This window comes from Barbus barbus (assembly GCF_936440315.1).
Source record: "Barbus barbus genome assembly, chromosome: 19".
Lineage (NCBI taxonomy): Eukaryota > Metazoa > Chordata > Actinopteri > Cypriniformes > Cyprinidae > Barbus > Barbus barbus.
Genome location: NC_136747.1, coordinates 12,028,463 through 12,045,960, shown reverse-complemented (window position 1 = coordinate 12,045,960; position 17,498 = coordinate 12,028,463). Strand labels below are relative to the sequence as shown.

The window sequence follows — 17,498 nt, the reverse complement described above, 5'->3', positions numbered from 1 at the left end:
GATGGCTCGAGGGTGAGTAAATAACAGGCTAATTTTCATTTTAATAGGAATTTGACTTGGAAAATCACTTCCCTCATCAACTGCAGAAGAAGAGACTGTTCTGTTTCTATTGTCTCGATTGTCTCTAATCTCATCTCTGTGCAGAATAGCGGGAAGATGCTGTGGGCAGAATGTGAGGGGTCTGCTCTCATTTTGGATGTGATGATGTAGCGATCATCCAATGATCCTTTAAGCCATTTGGATGATTCAGTTTCATCCTGTTTTTTTAGGTTAGTTGACCCAAATAAGGCAATTAGAGATGATGTGAGGGCAGATTCTGTAAAGGCTGAGAAGCACTGCACCAGTAATGCCTGTGGTAAACTCAATATTTGCCACAAAATGCATCTTTTTCTCTGCTTTGTTATCATCTTATAGGTCTATAGACAGGTCAGGTGGTCTGAAAAGTTTTAATAAGATCTGAGTTTTAGACATTTCAATTGTGCCACAGAGAGAATTAGTTTGTTGGCCAATTGAACCTCTTCTTACTTGAATTGGCGACTTTTTGCTTGCATGTCCATAATTTTGAAAGGTTTGTTACAGACGCAATTGCACTGGATACTTTGCCTGACAGCTACGCCATGTATTTTCAATGTTGTTGTCAATGAGATTAAAGTATTTTGTTACTTCAAGCATTGATGCACTTCCTGTGCTGATCATCCTACTGCTGTCTCTTGGTGCCCGGCAGGAGAGGCCCGTATACATACATACATACACACACACACACACCCCAGATTGGACCATCTGCTGTTGTAATATGTTCAAAAGATCTGCAAGATCTGCAAAAGTCACGCAATAGGAGGTACACAAACACAGCAGCCCTAGCATTTGACAGACGGTGTCAATTCTCTTTCCTTCTTTAGGAGGTGCTGGAGCTGGCGTTCTCGGTCCTCTACGAATCTGATGAGTATCTAAACTTCATTGCACCTGACAAGCATGAGGTGAGCAAATGCCAACCGCAAGCTGCAAAGTTGTAGTTGTTGTCCCTCTTTGGTGTGATTCAGACTTTGTGCATGCTGTGGTTTAATGTCATGTTTTCTGTCCAATTTTCAGTACTGCGTGTGGACAGATGGGCTGAATGCACTGCTGGGGAAGGAGATGACCAGTGAGTTCACTCGCTCAGATATGGACACTCTTCTCAACATGGAGATGAAGCTCCGCCTCCTGGACCTGGAGAACATCCAAATCCCTGAAGTTCCTCCCCCGATCCCCAAAGAGCCGAGCAATTATGACTTTGTTTATGACTGCAACTAATCTCCTTTCACTGGACTGACAGATTTTTCTTAAATGCATACTGGAAGAAGGACTTTTACAAAGAGTTACAGAAAAGAAAAAAACAGACATCTCTTTCCTGCTAAAACTTGGCTCTCTAGTGCGCCTCATCACTATGGATTTGCTGAACTTAATGGACTTGGCTTGCATGGCCTATGAACCATCTGGTGTGGTTGAAGAACCACCACCACTCAGGTCCTAAACCACTCTAGTCCTGTCGCAGTCATTTCCTGACATCTCTTTGAATGCCCACTCGCTCTTGCTTAAAAATGGTTGTGTCAAGAATTTTTGTCCCATCATAATTTCTGGCTGTTCGGAGTGGGATGCTCCCTGTAGAGTGTGCAAAAAGTGTAGGGGATTGTGGCATGTAGCACTCAGTGTAGTATGTTTCTCACTCCAACAAGCGGCAGCTATATTGCTAGCAAAGTCCAAGTTTGTTCTTAATGATTTCTCCAAGTATCCCATTCATGCCTCTTCTACTGTAGACTGTTAAATTAAATAGGCAGCTTCATGCAAGAGGTTGCCTCTTTTGTCTTAAACCATACCTGCTTTGCGCATACTTTGTTATCGTTGTCTGACTATAACGCAGGTGTGTATATATAGCTCTTTCCTTCACTTGACATCAACCAGACTCATGGCAGACTGCTGTAACATTCCAAAGCAATATTGAGCTTCTGTTTTTGTAAGCTGGTATAAACTTTTGTGAAATTCGTGATTGCTGCCAAGTAGTCAGTATACATTTTGTGTATGTTTATTAAGGAATTTGATTTTAAGGGCCGTCAAATTTCATTTGAACTTTCATGATTAATTTAATTTAAGATTGTGGGTATTATGATTTCTGATTTGTTTTTCTTCACCCCTCATGTTTGTTATAGGTTTCACAACCCAACATCCTGCTGTTTACATTAAAGATTGATCAGTTCAGTTTTTTGTTTCATTTCTTTATTATGTGGTCTTTACATTACCTAATAGTCTTTTGGTATCCAGTACTGCTCCAAAACACTTTAAACTTTTCCTGAAGACCTTGATTAGCTGGTTTAAGTATGTGAAGAGTTCAGATGCAAAAGCCTCTAAGTGCCATCTGAAATTTTCTTCTAAAATGAGCATTTTTATCAGGCTCCTAAGTTTAGGTTCAGTAATTTTACTCTTATGGCAATGTATAAGTCCTTTTCTATGCAATTAAAGCTAAATAATCGAACATAAATATAGGAGCTTGATAAAAATGCTCATTTTAGAAGAAAATTTCAGATGGCACTTAGAGGCTTTTTCATCTGAACCCTTCATGTTCAGAGCTAAACTCTGTTGAAAGGTGGCCCTCCAGTGCCAGTACACACTCCTTATTTATTTATTTATATATATATATATATATATATATATATATATACTATGTATTGTATATTCTGCTTAAAATATTCTTTATGATCTTGTGGGAACCATCATCAATGAGTAGTGGTATCCAAAAGACCCTTTTTCCTCTCATATTACACAACTAAGAAAGCGGATTGCTTCCCACAAACAAGGCCCACAATTGGCAGCAAGTCTCTGGAATGCTGTGTTGTAGACAGAATTGAAAAAGCAAAACAAACAAAAAGCTACTAACATTGACAAAGAAAGGAATATTATGGATGGATGTTTTAGATCGAAATGTCTTAAATACCAGGTTTGTGAGAATGGGGTTGAAACTGAACCTAGTTATCTTAAAATGCCTTCTTGTGTATTTAACTTGATAGACTAATTTACAATTTTAAAATAATGAATGCCAGTGAACTATCATGGCAATTTAGGGGAAGCCTACTTTCACCGACAAATGGGACATGGTATCATGCGGATATACACTAGTCAACATTTGAAGAGAATCAAAACCTTTCATCAAAGTTGTCCTACAACCAAAATGCGTTCTTGTCTTAATACAACTTTGATTATATTTTTTGATCCACTTAAAATGTTGACTAATGTATTTCATGAGCTACTGACTATGATTATTACTTCACTTTTTCACTTTCACTATCACTGGTCTCAGTGGCTTTCAAATTCCTTCAAAAAATCTTGTTCCAATGTGACACACAGACAAAAAATATAAAACAGCTTTAAGACGGTAACATTAAGATTTGAACTTTGAACGTTATTCTTATATATGCATTCACACACAACTCGTCAAAAGCTTGTGTGGCCAGTACGGGGATCGAACCCGCGACCTTGGCGTTATTAGCACCACGCTCTAACCAACTGAGCTAACCGGCCTGACGAATGCAGGAGCAGACAGTTCAGCCCAGGGAGTTTACGCCCCTGTTGTTCAGTATGAGCTATCAGAACAGACTAAGTCTAAAAGCAACACGAATAAGAAGTAACGTAAAATAATTGCTAAAATTATTATTGTTCAGCAACCGTGCAACATTTAAACTTAAATAATTTGCTAAGAGTCGATGTCAATTAATTTTAATATGTTAATAGATAGGTCTAAAATGTACTTATTGAGGGTCAGGTAAATAGTAACATTTACATATAATGTTATGCTATTTGTTTTCTTTGTTTAAAGAAAGAGTGTGTTTTCTAGCTATTTTGATCGTTATCTCTTGCAGATTGGAAATGCCTTCATGAAACTCGTCTATAAAGAGGTTTGAGCACATGTATAAATCTTTTTCACATTATTTTATATCAGCTGTAGTTTACCTTCTGTAGTTCTTCATTTCATATTTGAATGGCAAGTGGTGGGCTGCTTAATTTTTCCTTTTACTCTCACAGGCCAAAGACATGGACACTGCCAACATGCATGTTATTGCCACAATCCTCTAGCCTCCTCTCCAGTGAGTATTGAATGCATAAATCATACTATTTGACATCTACCATAAGTCAGAAGTAAAATAAAAGGTATTCTTTATTGTGTGTTATATGTTTTTTAGAATAATGCGTTCATGAAGGATGCCCTTGTGTTCCCTGCATGAACACAGATCATTGTCTGTTATGTGTAAGATTTTACATGGTGTAGCTCATAAGAATATAGTAATTATTAAACGTTGTGGTTTGGAGGGATTGTTCTTTTATGCTGGTTTTACAGAGGGTGATTTTACCCCAATATAATAAGGCAAAGATAATGCAAATGTGAAATGGATTGTCATAAAACTTTTATATGCATCCCTATAGGTACAGAAGCCACTCTGAAGAGAGATCCTCCTTCTCTGTATAGTAATTAAAGCCTGGTTTTGGAGATGACCAGCACAGAGATATCTTTAGGTCCACAGCTAAGAGACGATTGCCACGTTCCTATAACGTCGACAGTATGCCCTCTACACCGGGCTGAACACTCCAGTCAATTTCCCTCAGGTGAGCTTTTCTATTTTCTTCATTAAAAGGTTGCTATAAAGTTGTTGTACTTTATTGCTGGTCATTGAGTTCTAACAATAAGACCTGAATACTAATCCTGTAACATTTCAATTTCTGTTAGTTTGACATTCCTGCAATCAGAGTTTTATTGAGCAGTTTGAGACACAGGGGTATGTGTGCTAGTTTCTGAACATCTCAGTTTGTTGTTTCATCATTGAAGTCTCTTCCTTGCCAATGGAAATAACTGACCAAACCGAGGCAACACAGCACAGATGAAAAATACAATAAATCATCAGTATAGTCATAAGACATCAATCAATCATGCCTCGTCATTGTTTTCATAATCACCTTAGTAAAATTCCCACATGGCAATACTTACATTTCTATTCTTGATAACCAACATTCAAATAATTTAAATGAAATTAAAACATTTTAATTATGAATCTGCCTGTTCTTTCTTTTGAAAGGCAAGGCAGTGGCCAAAAGAATTCAAAGTGGCTTTACACATTTTCCAAGCATTCCGCCGAGTCACCTGTGCCGACATTGAAAATCAGGAGCAGATTGATGCAATCTACTCTCACCTGAATTCTGGACAGCACACCCACAGTGACCAGATCAAATTCATCATGAATGGACTTTTTTCCAGAGGTTGGTCTCATGTGTTAGCTGAGCTCTGCATTATGTCAGATTCACATTGTTTTAAATGTCAAATAGTTTATCCATATTGTGAGACCGTTGCTCTAAAAATAATGTTTTTTTGTGGTTATTATAGAAGAGACACTTTTCATTTTGTTGTAAAAAGCTAAACATGTGAAATGATACTTGGCTACTTGGGATGTGTGATCAATCTCAATTCTTTCTCTGGTAGTCCATTATCTGTGCCCTGGCTTTTGTGGAAAATCTGTCCATCCTGGAGGCTGAGGAGAAATTTCTGCGAGGACCTGTCATTTACATAAGGTACTGTAAGGATACTATAAAGGAAAATGTGGTCAAACATGACATCCTGCCATTATTCACAAATAACCATTTCTTTCTACAACTATCAAACTTTAGTTTTTTTTACCAGTGAGTGGGAGCATTTTGACAGGAGGACTGAACAACAATTAAAAGAGTCATCAACGGGAGTCATCCTAGTTCATGTTTTTAATAAATGGTGTTAATAGATAAGATTGTTGTACACAAAAAAGTTGTCTTTTTCTTCTCAGATGGCTAAATGGCCCTTGGAATTTTAGAAAGGGGTGAACTGTGTTTGTCTTTATAAAATGCTTTGTAGCACACTGTTCTGTAGCTGTATGACAATCAATAGTGAATACTAAAGCATAAATAAATATTTCATTGATGGTCAATATGATTACACTGTAAGTCTGATGGGCTGAATATGGTTAATATTTGAATGTATCTTTATATATAAATTCACAACAACATCACTCCATCTCCTGTATGAAAACCTGAATATATAGGCTACAGTAGATCATGTACCTTTACATTGTCCATTTGATCCAAATATGTATATAATTAAGTTTTTAAATCACTAATTAAATGTTTAATGATTTTTTTTTTTCAAAAACACTAATTCATTTGTCTGCTGTAGGCTATGTATGTAGACCAACATTGAATATTTGCAAATATTTTAATCTGTAGTGCAGATCATCTGATATCTTAATGTATTTTTTATATAATCACACAAAAACAACAAAACTCAATTAGTCAATGTTTATGGACGGGACGGTTATTAATGAAATTTCGAGCGTCGTGGTTTAATAATTTAGCTGTATATCCTCCTCCCCCTACTGGACGCATCAGGAACAACAGGGGCGTAAAACTGCCTGGGCCGTAGATCTGCCTGCTACAGGTGTGCAGCCTCCCCTTACAGTAAATTAATGGCACTATGACTTTCTGAAAAACATAAGTAAATAAAATAAAATAGAGCATGAAAATTTAAAAATCCTTTACTTAACGTTACCGTTATTTACTGGCGTTGTCCCAAAGCCGATCTGACTTTGTCTTTGATGGATAAAGATTAATAATAATGCCTTTCCAAATAATGTCTCCCATACTATTTCAACAAGTGGTGACTGAAGCCTCAGAAAGAAAAATCACCAATAAAAGCAATATTAAAGTTGTAAATGTCCACACTATATTAGAAGTCTTCTGAAATCACATGATAGTTTCTTAAAAAGTCTAAATATTGAGAAAATCACCTTTAAAGTTCTTAGCAATGCATATTACTAATCAAAAATTAAGTTTTGATATATTTACAGTAGGGAATTTACAAAACATCTTAATGGAAAATGATCTTTAATAGATTTCTAAGAGCATAAAAGAAAAATCTATGATTTTGACCCATACAATGTATTGTTGTTGGCTATTGCTACAACTATACCTGTGCTATTTAAGACTGGCTTTGTGGTCCAGGGACACAAATCTAAGACGTATATCTTAAAATGAATCTCTTCACACTCATGTTTTGCACAAGATCTCCCTTAAGACTGTACTGGGCTTTTGTTTCAAAGCCTGTGTTAAAATTCAGAGGTCAGGGAACTGGTGAGGGTAGAAAAATAGGCCCACAACCCTCCTGGCACAAAAGGCAGATTTTGCGTCCTGCTGATAGCAATTTTGCTTCTCTCCTTTTAGTCCACAGCTCTCTTACGGTGCCAGCACTGTGACTTATTCTATTCTAGTCTCATGATGTCACTTGTTTTCTTTCTGTTTTGGCTTAGATTTGGTTGAATGGGTCTTCCGTGCTCCCGTGGTCCTTAGCGCAAGCCCATACAATACTAACAGCAGGGGCCAGAACAAAGGCTGCTATATTTAACTCAGCAGAAAGTGCTGCATCAGGCCATGTATGTGTAGGCCGTGGTGTGTCTTGCAGCAACTCTGAATTCAGCTCAATGATGTGTGAGAAGGAAATCAGGCTCACATGAGGACAAAACTGAGAATGTGCTGGAAAAGTTAATGATAATCAAAGGTGCAGAGACAGCTGTAGCTCCAGGGCATGTGCTAAGGGGAACTGAAGACTATGAAAAAAATTGAAAAATCAATTTGGGAGAACTCAGATCCTGGGGGTCTGCAGATGTGTTATCCACAGAATAAGCCGGAGGCCATTACGGCTGATGAAATAGAAGATTCTTCTCTTCTACAAAGAGAAGGACACCGAGGTCTTTGAATGCAGATTGAGAAGTATCCATAGAGGACTTTGCAACACACCAAATTGGCTTTTGGATAGTAGGAATATACTGCCACCTGCAGGTTATTGTAAGTATCACTTCATGAGGATGATAAACAAACAGCAACAACAGTAAATAAACATAAACATAACAAAAAAAAAAAAGCAAATTAATTATAAATCTATTGGTATTTACTTTCAGATACCAATTTCAGTTATACTTTGTCATGTTTTTGTGCAATGTATCAGAGGCACTGGAGAATGGTTTGATTATGGAGGCATCATAATTCACAGAACAATTGTAATTTATTAAAAAGTTAATTACATATTTAATGTATAGAAATCAGTTTTCTGTTTTTTACATTATATTGCCTGCAGCAGCTAAGCAAATTTAGCAAACATGTCACTTGATAAACTTCAAAATTATCTTTAAATTATTTGTTCAGTGTGTGACTGAATTCAAGTCAAATCTTGATACATTCCTCTACTTAACATCAAAACATCATAAGTATGCATTTGCAAGAGAAGTGGAAAAACCAAGAATGTGATACAAACCTAAGTTGATCGTATCACACACAAGAATCTCAGCAAAAAAAAAAAAAAAAAATCACCTTCTTAATGCCCTGAGCTGTATTAATTTATGCAAGTCTCTCATTAAGCCAATGTCACCCGATGACCTGCTTTAAATGAAGCAGTGCTCTGAGATTTGCCTTCCTTTGAGGCTCCGTAAAACTCATATCTGCAAAACAGAAGGAGAAAACCAACACAAATATGTGATTCAGCAATGCAGTGGTGTGACTGTGGTTACACTATATTTCAGGTGAATGAAGCACAGAAGTGTGTATGTGAAATGTGTAACTCACAGTTTAGTGTATCTCCTCCAGTCTTCTCTGCTGACAGATGCTCGAGTGTTAGCCAAAGCGGAGATCAGGTGAGTTTGGCATATGACAGAGCCAGGCTTACTGGGGCCAGTCTCATCCTATAAACACAGAAGAACAGCAGGATCTCATCTACTGAGCAGCACCAGTCTCTATGCACTGCTACACACTCTAACACAGCCCTCTGGTGGATGGATGATGGAAAAACTATAGGGATACTAGCAATAGAGGGATGGATATCTGCATGCATGTTTTGGAAAACTAGAGGGGTATATAGCAATGGATGGATGGAGTTGGATGGACGGAAAAACTAATCGGATACTATACTTGCAATGGATGGATGGATATATGCATGTATAGATGGGAAAACTAGAGAGATATAGCAATTGATGGATGAATGCAAGGGAAAATTAGAGGCATATATCCATGGATGTATGGATGCATGCATGGATGGATGGATGGGTGTATGCATGTAATAGCTAGAAGGATGGATGGATGGATGGATGGATAGGTGTATGGGTGTATGCATGTATAGATGGATGGATGGGTATATGCATATATAGATGGATGGATGGATGGTGTATCGTTGGATGGATGGGTGTATGCATGTATGGATGGGTGGGTGTACACATTTATGGATGGACGGATGAGAAAACTAGAGGGATACATCAATGGATGGATGGACTGGATGCAAGTATGGATGGAAAAATTAGAAGAATATAGCAATGAATGACAAAACTGGATTGATTGATGAATGGAATATAGCAATGGGAAAACTGGATATAACAGCAGATGGATGAAAAGACTAGATAGATGTAACAATGGATAGATAGGAAATTTGCTATATAAAAAAATGGATAGATGATGGGTGAGAAAGACAACTGACCAGGTTTCTGCGGTAACTGTTCTTAACCGTGTTGACTTCTGCTCTGAGGCGTTCTGAATGCTCATGTGTCAGTTCCTGAAAGCCATCCTGCAGACAGGACATAAAAACTGGGGCATGACAGGAGTTTGGATCCCTCACTGATGCCCCTGTCAGGTCGGGGGCGGTTGAATTGGGTCCAGACAGGCAATGAGAATTCTGGGAGCAGAGCATACAGAACATGACAGTCTCATAAGCAGCTCAAAAAGTGTTAAATCATATAATCAATTACATTAAGAAGACATTTGAAATATTAGAACACTGATTTATACATAATTGTAAATAATAATCCATTAGAAGTCCATTTGGAAATTTAGTGTCCCACCAGTTCAGACAGAGACTGGTTGTCCAGTTCAGACTCAAAGGAGCTTCCGAAGTAAAGGTGCCAGATGTTGTGGCGTGGGTCCTAAGGTGGGAGTTCACTGGGGTCCAGCAGAACCATAGAGTGCTCCAGCCCTGCGTCTCCCTCCTCAGCTGAGTCATCTGACCCACTGCTAAGGTTCAGGAAGATCAGGGAGGAGAGGCTGACATCACTGTCTGACCCTGAGCCCAGATCCTATAAAACACAGAGAGAGTCTGCGTCACATGCAAGCTAAAAATGTACCACAGATTTACTAAGTTGAAAATTCAGCTTTGCCATCAAAGAAATTAATTACTTTGTAAAAAAAAAAAAATTATTCAAATAGAAAACAGTTATTTTGAATGGCAATGTTTCAAAGTATTACTGTTTTTATTGTATTTTTTTCAAATACATTTGTGAAATACCCAACCCAATCTTTTGAACTGTAGCGTATATTTTGACCATTGGCCGCTGAGCTTTAGATATGGGCATCAGCCATTGAAAAATCGGTAACACTTTATAATAACGTCCAGTTATAAGTCATTTATAAGTGATTAGTTAATGATTAACTAATCGTTTACAAAACATTCATAAGCAATTAATAAGTGATATGCTAACAATTTGTGTATGTTTTGTTAATTCATTTAAAAGTAATTTACAAGTAATTAGCTAATGATGAACTAATCATTTACAAAACATGACTATGCATTCATAGATGATTAATAATTGATATGTTAATATTTTATCTATGTTTTGTAGAATAAGTTTTGAATCATTTACAAGTGATTAGATGATGATGAACTAATCATTTACAAAACATAACTATACATTCACAAATGATTAAGTATATGCTAACAATTTATAAATCTGTCATAAGTTATCTTTATAAATAGCATCATGAAATAATCAAACAGATCCTTAATGGTTAATAGTTAATAGTTAATATATTATTAATCACTTATAGATCATTGAAATGTCAACATTGTACTATTATCTCAATAAACATTATAAATCATTTACAAATCTTTCTGCATCCCCTAATCTAAAGTGTAAACTACTCATCAGTTGTAAATGTTTTACAAACTTTATGGTTTCCAGTCGTGTGTGCGTAAATATATATATATATATATATATATATATATATATATATATATATATATATATATATATATATATATATATATATTCACAAACAACCTGTAACCTGGAAGGTTTGTAAAACATTGACATTTCAATGATCTATAAGTGATTAATAATATATTAACTATTAACTATTAACCATTAAGGATCTGTTTGATTATTTCATGATGCTATTTATAAAGATAACTTATGACAGATTTATAAATCGTTAGCATATTACTTAATCATTTGTGAATGTATAGTTATGTTTTGTAAATGATTAGTTCATCATTAGCTAATTACTTGTAAATGACTTTTAAATGAATTAACAAAACATACACAAATTGTTAGCATATCACTTATTAATCGCTTATGAATGTTTTGTAAATGATTAGTTAATCATTAACTAATCACTTATAAATGACTTATAACTGGACGTTATTATAAAGTGTTACCGAAAAATCCATATAGTTTAGCTACTAATCTTGGGGTTAGGGTTTTATCGGTATGTGTGCATGTTTGAGTTTGTGTGTAACACACATGCAGAAGGTTGGGCCCCAGGCTGCTGTGGATCGCCTCTAGCTGAGCGTTATAGAGAAGGGCCTTTTGGTCAGCTCCAGTGAACAGCTCCGTTGCCACAGCAATCTGCTCCAAGTCCATATCTGCAGCCAGTGGCACAGAATGAGTCAAAGTAAATTGATACTGTAGGTGTTACAGGTATAAAGGGGTTAAGCTTATATATTCCAGACAACACGCTGACCCGATCAGGAGGAGGGCAGTAGAGAGACTTGTCCAGTCGCCCGGGTCTCAAAAGAGCAGGATCAATCAGGTCAGGACGACTGGTGGCAGCCAACACATACACCCCTAAAAATAAAAACCATGTAGTGATTGCAGATATCTCACAAAAACAATGCAATCTTTTAAAGATCAAAAATGCACTCCAGATAACTGGCTTTGCTCTACGGTCTCAGTCTGGAAGTGCAATTTTTTTTATTTAGAATTAGATGTATTCATTTAGCAATATAAATGAAGAATTTTAGGTTAATCTTTCTTACTGATACAGATAGTGATGTTGCTATAAGCAATAACCAATAACCACAGCTATATTAAAAGCAACAAACTATGCATTTTATGTACTTCTCACAATTGTTGCTGAATGAACACTACACAGTCCAGTGGTGTGACATTCTTTATATATTTTTTGCTATATATATTATATATATTTTATATAATATATATTTTAACTGTAACATAATTATAAAGTTTTTATATTACTACATTTTATTACCACCTTATTATATATAGTCTGTTACTAAAATTTGGGGTCAGTTTTTTTTTTTTTATATATTAAAACGTTTATTCTGCAAAGAAGCATTAAATTTATCAAAAGCGACAGATTTTTTTGTAACATTACAAAAAAGTCTTTACTATTTCAAATAAATGCAGTTCTTTTGAATTATTTTGATTATTCATCAAAAAGTCCTGAAAAAGGTTTCATAATTTCACAAAAATATTAAGCAACAAAATATGTGACACAGAAGACTGGATTAATAGCTGCTGAAAAAACTAAAATCAGCTTTGCCATCACAGAAATAAATTACATTTTAAAATATAAAAGAGTTATTTTAAATGTAATAACAAAACTGTTTTTACTGTATTTTTATCAAATAAATGTAGCTTTGGTGAGCATACGAGAACTAACTAACATTACGTAAACATTATGTAACTAACATTACATAAACCTTAACCTAAAATCTGCTGTTGATAGGGAAAAAAAGGTCCATGGACGTGTTATTTGTCAAGCACCCGCTTGCACACAGATCATCAAACTGAGACCATGAAGCAGGTCAAAACGGAAAAACCTACAGATGTTGCTGTAAAACTTGCGGTATACATGTGAGCATTTGATGTACCTGTCAGTCCTTCCACTCCATCCAGCTGAGTAAGCAGCTGATTAACCACACGGTCAGTGACCCCTGTGTTGTCATGACCCCTTCGAGGGGACAGAGAGTCAAACTCATCAAAGTATGCAAGGTTTAGCTTGTTGAGCCCTGCAGCAACACAGACAAACATTCAATGATGACTGTAGTGAACTGCTACTATATATCACACAAAAGAGACTGTGCCTTTGGATAAATCTCTGAAACACATCTCTAACCGCCTGCTCAGTGGCATATATATATATATATATATATATATATATATATATATATATATATATATATAAATAACTATAAATTATATATTTATACATTATTTTGAGATCAGTACACAGACTACACACACACATTCACTTACCTTGATTCTGATGAAGTTCATGCCGCTCTCTTTGGCTACAGTGTCTTACCTGTGCCAGGAGCTCCATAGAGCAGCACACCAGAGCACTGACGTCTGGGCAGACTAGAGAAGAGCAGCGGGTACTAGACACAACAGACCATTACTTCCAACACACAGTTTTTGACTAATGAATATCCTTGACTTTCCCAGTTAACTGTTCTTGCACATATATTGGATTTTTTTTTAGTTTGGGAAAGCTAGTCTTCCACTAAAATGGATATATTGTGCATAGGGGCAGCTGCACCTTAGCTGGAAGCAGTATGATGTCCATCAGGAGCTGAAGTGCCTTATGAAGTCCCCCCGATACGCTCCATACCGACCCCGCTGGGAGTCTCCAGCTGAGCCCCCCCAGAGGGAGGGTGGGGTGAAGCCCTGAAGGGCCTGTCTGAAGTCCTTATAGTTCAGATCTGTGAAAGCAGAAAGCTTAGATTTCAGTAAAACAGCTGAATCCTAGAAAGATATAACTAGATTAAGCACTCGCCTTCAGAGCTGCCATTGTTCCTGCTGTGCAGAGTGTTGGCATGGATGGCCCTCTCGAGCAGCAGGTTCAGGTCTTTTGGCATGAATCCTTCTGTTTCTATGGCAAAACAGTCTAGGTCAAGAGTAGTTTGACAGTCCTGGAAGTTCTTTTTGGCTATTAAAGACCTTAAAATCTCAACCCTCTGAGCCTATAAAGAGAAACCATCATATTACAGTCGCTACTTTCTGCGGGGAAATAAAACACCATCAAGAATAAAACTAGTCTTGAGTAGTCAGACTTTTGACTATAGGCATTAAGTCTCGTCAACACTGCAACTTATTCTGGCAAGAATTTAGTAACAGAAACATCATAAACAAAGCAAATCAACAAGCAAAACCAGTAACTTCCTCTTTTAAAAAAGTGATCATTGTACCTGGGAACACAAGTCCAAATTTCTTTGTTAGATTGCAGTAGGGCTGCATGATTAATTGAAATAAAACTGAAATTGAGACTTGGCATTGTGTGAAAATAACAGTCATTAATATTAGTATTGTAATTTTAAAAGGGTCATGGATTTTTATTATTTTAATATGTTCCTTGAGGTTTACTTATTATGTTATTGAAGTTTTTTGCACAAAAACAACAACAACAACAAATAAATATGTAGAGGAATTATTATTTTCAATCCTAATTCTGACCCTCTCTCTAAAACAACCTGTTTTAAGGGCCGGGCCCTTTAAGGCTTCTCAGGAATCAGCCACTGTTATGATTGGCTAACGTCATTACATAGGAAGCAGTATCAACACCCCCCTGCATGTTTTGAGTGTTTTTACATGATAAAAAAAACCTGGTTATTTCCAGACAAAGCATTATGAAATCAGTTTGTGATGCAGCTGCAGTCAGATCTAGTACCGCGCTTCATCTTTTAACAAATGTTTCTTTGTGAACTCTCTATAACGCTGTCCCTCATTTAATCAAATCAAATCAAATCAAATCAAATCAAATCAAATCACTTTTATTGTCACATCACCACAGCACATGTGCCTTCGTGAGTGAAATTCTTGAGAGCGTGCTCCAGACAGTGTAGAAACAATTTACATATAGACATTACCATACATACGTACAGACTTATACAGATGACAATGTGTAATATACACATACATATACTCAGTACACACAGTGTACTATTAGACAGACATACAGTTACCGATACACATTATACACAGTATGTAGTACACATTCTACGTTATATACACACAGTAATATGCGAAGATGCAGCAGATTATATATAAACCGGATGTGCAAATGTCATGGATGTGCATTGGATGGTATCCAGTGCTGGCAAAAAGATTGTTGTATTTGTGCAGTAGTGTACTGGTAGTCCAGTTTTGAACTGTATGGAATTAAAGTGCAGTGCGTGGTATATTGTAAAGTGGGAGTGTGCTGTAGGGTGTATTAGTTTTGACTGTTCATTAGCCTGATAGCCTGAGGAAAAAAGCTATCCCTCAGTCGGCTAGTGCGGGATCGGATGCTGCGGAGACGTCTTCCTGAGGGCAGCAGAGAGAGCAGTCTGTGGGATGGGTGGCTGGAGTCACTGATGATCCTCCGGGCTTTCTTTATACACCGCCTGGTGTAGCTGTCCTGGAGGGAGGGAAGCTCACCTCCAACAATGTGACGGGCAGTTCGCACGACCCTTTGCAGAGCTTTGCGGTTGCCAGCAGTGCTGTTTCCAAACCAGGCGGTGATGCAGCCGGTCAGGATGCTCTCCACAGTGCAGGTGTAGAATGATCTGAGGATGCTGGGGCTCATTCCAAACTTCCTCAGCCGTCTCAGGAAGAAGAGGCGTTGGTGTGTCTTCTTCAGCACTGCATCTGTGTGAGCGGACCATGTGAGATCCTCAGTGATGTGAACACCGAGGAATTTGAAGCTGTTTACTCGCTCCACAGGTGTCATGTCGATGGTGATGGGTGTGTGTTCTCTGCTCTGTCTCCTGAAATCCACCACTAGCTCCTTGGTCTTGTCGATGTTGAGTGAGAGGTGGTTCTCTTGACACCATTTAGTCAGGGTTCTCACCCCCTCTCTGTAGGCCGTCTCATCGTTGTCAGTGATCAGGCCTATCACCGTTGTGTCGTCAGCAAATTTGACGATGACGTTGGAGCTGTGTGTTGCTGTACAGTCATGTGTGTACAGGGAGTACAGGAGTGGGCTGAGGACGCAGCCCTGAGGAGCACCAGTGTTGAGGGTCAGCGGGGATGAAGTGTTGTTGCCCATTCTGACCACCTGACATCAGCCTGTCAGGAAGTCCAGGATCCAGCTGCACAGAGATCCGTTTAGTCCCAGAGTCTGGAGCTTCTCAACCAGTGTGGCAGGCACTATGGTATTGAATGCTGATCTGTAGTCCACAAACAGCATTCTCACATAGGTGTTCTTATTTTCCAGGTGGGAGAGAGCAGTGTGCAGGGTGAAGGCAATAGCATTGTCTGTGGAACGGTTTCTGCGATATGCAAATTGTAGGGGATCCAGTGAGTCAGGCAGCACAGAGCAGATGTAGTCTCTGATGAGTTTCTCAAAGCACTTGCTGAAGATGGGTGTCAGAGCAATGGGCCTCCAGTCATTCAAGCATGTGATTTTATTTTTCTTTGGTATGGGCACAATGGTGGATTTTTTTTTTTTTACAAAACAAAATCCTCCAAACAATCCTCTGACATGATCCAGGATGCGCATGGACTGTGTCACAAAGCAAACACGCATCTGTATACTCTATTTAGTGTAGACAAGCTAGCGGTAGTGATTGTAATTTCTAATTACTTTTGACGCGACACGATACTGGCATTCAGCGTGATCAAGTGTCAAGCCGTTAAGCGACTGAATGCCAGTGAGCAGGGCCTATGGTGAGAAGATACCACGATGTCTTGCTCTGGAGGCAGTGTTTGTGCAAATGTTTGTGCCCAGGTGGTGTCATCTTGCACTTCAGATCCAAAACGAGCCGTTTTTGGAGCTTAATTAAAGTTTATAATGCTTTGTTTATAATGAGGAGGACGATTTAAGCTATGAAACTTGCAGGAAGTTTTAATGGTACAAAGACCTCTTATATGCCAAAAGATCAAGGCAAATTTGATTTCTCATGTCATGACCCTTTTAAAGTTTAAAATGATTGCTTTTATTATTATTGTTGTTATTATATATTTTTTCTTAAATCCTTTTTATTTTACAGTGAAATATCACAATACAAATGTTACAAATACAAAACTGTTATCCCCTTATCTATCCAATCCTTAAATCGAGTATCTAATCTGTTTGGTGTAAACTCGGAGTTGTATGCACACCATTTAAGAGGCACAATTTCTTCTTGTAGTTTATATTCTGTTATAATAGATTTCCATACAGTTAAAGTGCAATTTACCCATGGGTTATCAATAGTCTTAATGTATTCTTGTATATTACTAGCGGCCAGGGTTGCCTGTATGGGGATCAAAGATATTTTCGAAAATACGTTTTCATCATTCTATAAGCACTTTAAAATCGTAAGATGTACCTTTACATGACGAAAAAACATCCCTAAATGTTGGGATGTTTTTTTTAATTTGAATAAAATGAAAACTAAACTAAAAGACTTTCAAATCACATGAGCCAGTATTTTATTCTCA

General features: G+C 37.4%; 1 protein-coding gene and 1 pseudogene across 8 annotated transcripts in view; one reads left to right on the top strand and one right to left on the bottom strand.

Moving 5' to 3' along the window:
• LOC306884981 (engulfment and cell motility protein 1-like) overlaps positions 1 to 2,235 on the top strand; it is a 93,548-nt gene extending 91,313 nt beyond the window's left edge. For all 7 annotated transcript variants that reach the window (XM_079441267.1, XM_079441263.1, XM_079441266.1 and 4 more), the window contains 2 exons: positions 900 to 977; positions 1,090 to 2,235. In XM_079441267.1, the coding sequence (XP_079297393.1) occupies positions 900 to 977; positions 1,090 to 1,290 (279 nt within the window). In that variant the 3' untranslated portion in view covers positions 1,291 to 2,235. The remainder of the gene's footprint in view (positions 1 to 899; positions 978 to 1,089) is intronic.
• A 6,214-nt stretch (positions 2,236 to 8,449) lies between these two features.
• Positions 8,450 to 16,602, bottom strand: LOC306885781 (peroxisomal ATPase PEX1-like; annotated as a pseudogene). The gene is made up of 11 exons: positions 16,558 to 16,602; positions 13,869 to 14,059; positions 13,636 to 13,798; positions 13,392 to 13,474; positions 12,968 to 13,105; positions 11,809 to 11,918; positions 11,595 to 11,756; positions 9,921 to 10,151; positions 9,560 to 9,754; positions 8,659 to 8,774; positions 8,450 to 8,534 (listed from the first exon to the last, which is right to left on the bottom strand). The product of its transcript is annotated as a peroxisomal ATPase PEX1-like (transcript).
• Positions 16,603 to 17,498: the final 896 nt, after the last annotated feature.